Below are 5,686 nucleotides of genomic sequence, written 5' to 3'. Positions count from 1 at the left end.
TATTCTTGTCTGTTTTTCTGGATTGACATTCATTCTTTGAATGTTCGGTAGAATTTTTGCCAGTGAAAGAATCTAATCCTATGCTTTAATTATTGGTAGATGGAAACTAATCTCTTGTCATAAAAATGAATTCAAATTTTTTATTTTCTTTGTTTTTCATAGCCTTCCCTTACAGCCACCCCCCCTTTTTTTTTTTTGTTAAGCCCAGTGATGCAGTCATTCCTCAAGGAGTTGTTGTGTCTTGATTATTACAATTTAGACTTGTTAATTCTGTTGATCATTTCAAAGTAGTTTTTGGCTCCACTGATTTCCTGTTTTCTTTATTTTATTTAATGCTGCTTGATTTGTTATTATTTCCTTCTTTTTCATGAGATTAGCTCACTCTACTATTTTTTCCTAGGTGTTTTTTTTTTTTTAAGTAGATAGCTAGGTTATTGGTTATTGGTTTGAGACTTTTTCCCTCTGCTGGAGGTGTTTATAGCTATTTATTTCCTGCTGAGCCCTGCTTTTACTTACCCTAGAGGTTTCAGTGTGTTAAACTTTTGCTTTTACTCACTTCAAGATATTTTCTACTTTCCTATGTGATTTCTTTCCTGATAAAGTGCTTCTTTTGGAGTGTCTTGATTTTTACATATCGGTGAATCCTTCATCAATTTCCTTCTGTTAATAATTTCTGATTTAATTCCATTGTGCTTTAAAAAAGTATTCTATATTATTTCTGTCCCTTTAAGTTTATTATAAGGCATGTCATGTAGTTTTTAATTGGCGAATGTTGCATATGCACTTGCGAATCATGCCTCTTCTATGATTGTTGGGTAGTATATTCTACAGATGTCTCTTAGGGCAAGGTGGCTAGTAATGTTCAAGTTCCTCATTTTCTTATGGATCTTGTAGATTTTCTACAAAGAGTTGAAAGGTTAGTTTAGAAGCCGCCAACTTGTCTTGTTCAATTGTCTATTTCTTCTTTCAGCTCTGTCAGTTTTTTGTTTCATGTATTTTAGGGTGCTGCTTCATATACCTATCTCTATCTATATACATATATGGTCATAATTTTGATCTCTTTTTGTGAATTGATCCTTGATCATTCCCAAAGTCTTTATCGCCACTAACAGTTTTGCTTTAAAGTCAATTCAATTTCTCTTCTATTTCCCATTTGTATAATATCCCGCTTTGGTTCTTTTACTTTTTGACCTATTTGTGTCTGGTTGGTGAGATTGGGAATTGCAAATATATAATCATCATGGTCATTACACTATAGTGAAGAATGGAAAGCATGTGGAAATTATTTTCCGGGCTGCAGTATTGACTAGGGCCCTATAAACATGGTGTGTAACTCATCAGATCTGAGGTTTGAGTCTTCCTCGAGTTCTGTTTTTTCCACAAATTTTGACACAACGACTGCATTGTTCGATGACATGTCCTGCAGGTAGTTTTACAAATCCAGGGTCTTTATTCTGACTAGTGAGCATGAATCATGCAACCATTTGAGCCCCAGAGTGTCTGACATTTCCCCTCATCTTCCTCCTCCCCTGAGCCTCTGGAAGGGAAACAGGGCATAACAATAGGAGTGCTGGAATGTTCCTAATCAGGGGATCTTTGTGTCACTGTCTCTTTTCAGAAATCAGAAGAGATTAAGTAAAAACTGGACAGAAGCCATTTCTGTGCCACGGGGCTGAGCTGCTTTTCCTCTTGGCACATGTGAAACATTTCTCAATCCACTCCTCTTGTCAATGCTTCCAGCCCCCACTCCAACCTTTACACCTTCGTAATGTTGGGGAAAGGCAGGAAGTTCTCCCCGTGGGTTTTCTTTATGATGACATGACCTGCTGGGGCAGATTAATCTATGGGGAAAACCCCATGTGAGACACGCCTTCTCCTGTGCATTCCCAGTATTTTGCTATAAGTATGACTGCTAGAAGAACAGGATAGCAGTCTCAGAGCCCTGGGTACCAGCACTGAGCAAGTCTAACATGGAGCTGAACATGGTGAGGTGCTGTAGCAAGAGTCTACTCCTGGCTGTCTTCTCCTCTGTGCTGCTATTCCATCTTTGCAGCAGGGCAGAAGGTAAGTATTGCCCTTCATGCTAGCACAAGAGGGGCAATCATTTTCCTTCTTCTCCAAACCTTGACCTCATCGGACAGTCCCCCAATGCTGGAATCCTCAGGGAGTGTGCGTGAGAGAGTGGTGGTGGCTGTCAGCTCACTGGACAGTGGGTCACTGGTGAATGGAGTACAGAGGGGTTTCTCCATTCAATCCTCCATCATCTCTGCTGTCCATTCTGGTACACTGGCTCAGCAATGGGCCCCTCATCTTGAATATTCCTGCATGTCTGGGAGTGGGATAGCCTTGTATAACATGACTAGGATAGGAAATCTTTGCGAAGCGTAGAGGACTCTTCCACTTTCCTCAACAACTAAATTATGTCGGCCAAGTTTGAAACTTGTCCTTCTGATAGAGATTATGGTGCTTGATTGCTGTTATCTTCCCGAGGCCCTGGGAACACTGCTCTCTAACTCTGAGATAACATTTATTCCATACCATACAAGCAGGTTGTAGTTTAACTCAGGTGAGTGTCCAAATATTGCTTCATTACTTCTAATGACAGGTGCATGGCTGAAAATGCATGTTGAACTTTTTAGAACAAAATTTAAAGCTCCCATCAACTGATATTAGAATTTCCAAGTGCTCATAGCTCAAAAAAAGGGAATATATTTTCTTTGTAACTTCTTTGTGGTTTCTATAAATTACATTTTCTTTCATCATCTCACTTCTCATTACTCTTGTAGCCAGGGCAGAAATTAAACTATGCTGATTTCTTTTTTTTTTTCCTGCACCTGGAAATTTTACTTAGAAAGGTTTTATTTTGTATTGTTTTAAATATGAGGGGTTGAGGGTTGTTTCTATGATTCTTGAGTGACTCTGGTGAACTCAAAGAACATAGTTCATTTTATACTAAAAATGCTCCGCTCACCAGAAGTCATTGATTTCTAAACCATATAATTGAACCAAAACATCTCACCATAAAGGACACAATAAAAAGCAATGTGAAATTGGATCTCTAAGATCCAAAACAAGTTTCAAAGACATTAAAATTCTTCCATTAAATAGATTATATACCATATACATCAGATTCATTAGTGTGTGTGTGTGTGTGTGTGTGTGTGTGTGTGTGTGTGTCTGTGTGTCTGTATGTACATGTCTTCATATATATGTGCCAAGTCCTAGGGCTTGAACTCAGGGCCTGGGCCCTGTGCCTCAGCTTTTATGCTTAAGGTTAGCACTTTGCCCACTTGAGCCAAAGCTCCACTTTCTGCTTTTAACATTGGAGATAAGACTCTAACTGACTCTCCTGCCCAGGTTGGCTTTGAACCATGATCCTTAGATCTCAGCCTCCTTAATAGCTGGATTATAAGTGTGAGCCACTGGCACTTGGCTTAGATTTTTTTGTTTGTTTGTTTTCCACAGGAGAATTTCATTCATTCATACGTGTTTTTTATTTCATTTTTTCAGCAGCAAGTTACTTTGACTGCTGTCTACAGTATACAAAGTTTCCCCTGCCTCCTAAGGCTATTGTGGGCTTCACACAGCAGCTAGCCGATGAAGCTTGTGACATCAATGCCATCATGTAAGTTATTTATCAATTTTAATCCAATTCTGTCAAGAATTTAAGATATCAAACGCTTTGCTTTCAGGGGAAATTTAAGAGAAAATAAAACTGCACTATCAAAAATAGTTTCATCTAATTCCTACTTGAAAATTTATTGGCTTTATTTCATTCCTAGTTCAAACTTTACTTTAGATAAGATTGAAATAAGTCAAAAGCTTAGGTTTTTTTTATTTTTTTATTTTTTGCCAGTCCTAGGCTTTGGACTCAGGGCCTGAGCACTATCTCTGGCTTCTTTTTTTTTTTTTGGCCAGTCCTGGGCCTTGGACTCAGGGCCTGAGCACTGTCCCTGGCTTCTTCCGGCTCAAGGCTAGCACTCTGCCACCTGAGCCACAGCGCCCCTTCTGGCCGTTTTCCATATATGTGGTGCTGGGGAATCGAACCAAGAGCTTCATGAAGTGTAGGAGGCAAGTGCTCTTGCCACTAGGCCATATTCCCAGCCCTATCCCTGGCTTCTTTTTGCTCAAGGCTAGCACTCTAACACTACCTCTTGGGCTACAGCATGACTTCTGGCTTTTTGTTTATGTAGTGCTGAGGAATCGAACCTAGGGCTTCGTGCATGCAAGGCAGGCATTATACTGCTAAGCCACATTCCCAGCCCTGAAAGCTTAGTTTTTATTAAGAACATGGTATAGGGCAGAAAAATTTACAAGCTTCTATTATGGAATATTATAGAAGGCATCTGTCTTGAGCACCTACTGAAAAATAGTTCTGGCTATAAAGTAAAAATCTGAGGTTAATTGTATTGTCACGTATAATATTCTTGGTTTGTATAAGGCACTCTATTTTGGAATTATGTAGGTTACCGATCAGATCCATACTAATTTTATGCAAAAGCCAGCAGTGAAATTAACTAACAATCCTAGGACTTCATCTCCCTTCCACTGTCCAGTTATCACCCATCATGGGAGTGGCAGGGAACCTTTTTTTTTCTTTTTTCTTGTCAAATCAAGATTTACCATTAGTATTATTTGCTATATCAACGCATCTTTGTAGCATAATTGTTTAGTGGGCAGCACAATCAACAGGAGCAGGACAATTCTATGGAATACTCTGCACAAACAAAAGTTAAAGTGTAACACACATCAACTTCTTTTTTCATACTTTTCAGCTTTCATACAAAAAGGAGATTATTGGTGTGTGCAGATCCAAAGCAGCCTTGGGTGAAGAGGGTGGTCCATACCCTCAGGTATGTATCACTGGGCATCAACTGCTTTTCTCAGAAAGGCCGGGAATGATGAGTGTAAGGAGAGGGGATCAAAGAGTGGCGGGATTGCTTCAGCCTAACTATCCTGATAGTTTAAACTTTGTGCTTTGCCCTTAGAGAGTACATCACCATCATTATCACCATTGTTGATTAGTGTTGTATTTTCATTCTGGCAAGTTGGTAGTGACAGATGCTTAATTCTTTGTACAAAGATGCACCCCTTTGTGTAATTTACAGATGACCTTCCACTTGGTTGTGGGTTAAAAATTGATCAATAATCACTAGTTAAGTAGAGCTTAAGGGTTCTGATTGATTTTTATCACTAGATGGCACTTAACCCCGGGGGGGGGGGCTGCCATAGACACTGAACCTGGAAACACAAGATAAATGTTCATATCATCTTTCTGTCAGCAGTTATGTTGGGAAAGGTCGAGATTAAGGTATCAAAGTCATTCCTATCACAGAGTCTTCACTTAGCCTCTTCATCTCTTTCTCTTTTCAGCCAAAGAGTCAAGAAGATGTGAGAAAAAAACAAATAAACACCTGCTGCTCTTCTGAGATGGAATTGGACAGAGCCCAAGGACAGCGAGGCCACAGCAGAGCGTGGTGGTTTCACTTTGAGATCTTTCTGTGCTTACCTGTGCCTTGATGGGCTTGTCCAGTTGACAAAGTTGATTCATATTGCATCATAGATTGCTTTGTTGAAGCATCGTGTTTTAGTCAAGCTCTATTTTATATAAGTTATTTATAGCTGAAGGCTTTCTATGAATAGCTATTTAACACTGATTTCCTATTAAGTTTTGTGGCCTAGTAAA

General features: G+C 39.3%; 1 protein-coding gene across 1 annotated transcript; it reads left to right on the top strand.

Annotated features, from left to right (window-relative positions):
- The first annotated feature begins 1,970 nt into the window (after positions 1-1,970).
- Ccl20 (C-C motif chemokine ligand 20) lies at positions 1,971-5,395 on the top strand. The gene is made up of 4 exons (XM_048345726.1): positions 1,971-2,064; positions 3,511-3,625; positions 4,776-4,853; positions 5,374-5,395. The coding sequence occupies exons 1-4, from the start codon at positions 1,971-1,973 to the stop codon at positions 5,393-5,395; spliced, it is 309 nt and encodes a 102-aa protein (XP_048201683.1).
- Positions 5,396-5,686: the final 291 nt, after the last annotated feature.

Source organism: Perognathus longimembris, chromosome 4, assembly GCF_023159225.1.
Source record: "Perognathus longimembris pacificus isolate PPM17 chromosome 4, ASM2315922v1, whole genome shotgun sequence".
NCBI lineage: Eukaryota > Metazoa > Chordata > Mammalia > Rodentia > Heteromyidae > Perognathus > Perognathus longimembris.
The sequence above is the reverse complement of the archived record's forward strand: the minus strand, read 5'-3'. Positions and strand labels throughout refer to the sequence as shown.

What these genes read in the sequence shown, in the direction of transcription:
- Ccl20 (XM_048345726.1), top strand. Translation starts at nt 1,971, where the DNA reads ATGGAGCTGAACATGGTGAGGTGCTGTAGCAAGAGTCTACTCCTGGCT. An exon ending in TCTTTGCAGCAGGGCAGAAG is followed by an intron (nt 2,065 to 3,510) that starts GTAAGTATTGCC and finishes TCATTTTTTCAG; the next exon opens with CAGCAAGTTACTTTGACTGC. An exon ending in TGTGACATCAATGCCATCAT is followed by an intron (nt 3,626 to 4,775) that starts GTAAGTTATTTA and finishes CATACTTTTCAG; the next exon opens with CTTTCATACAAAAAGGAGAT.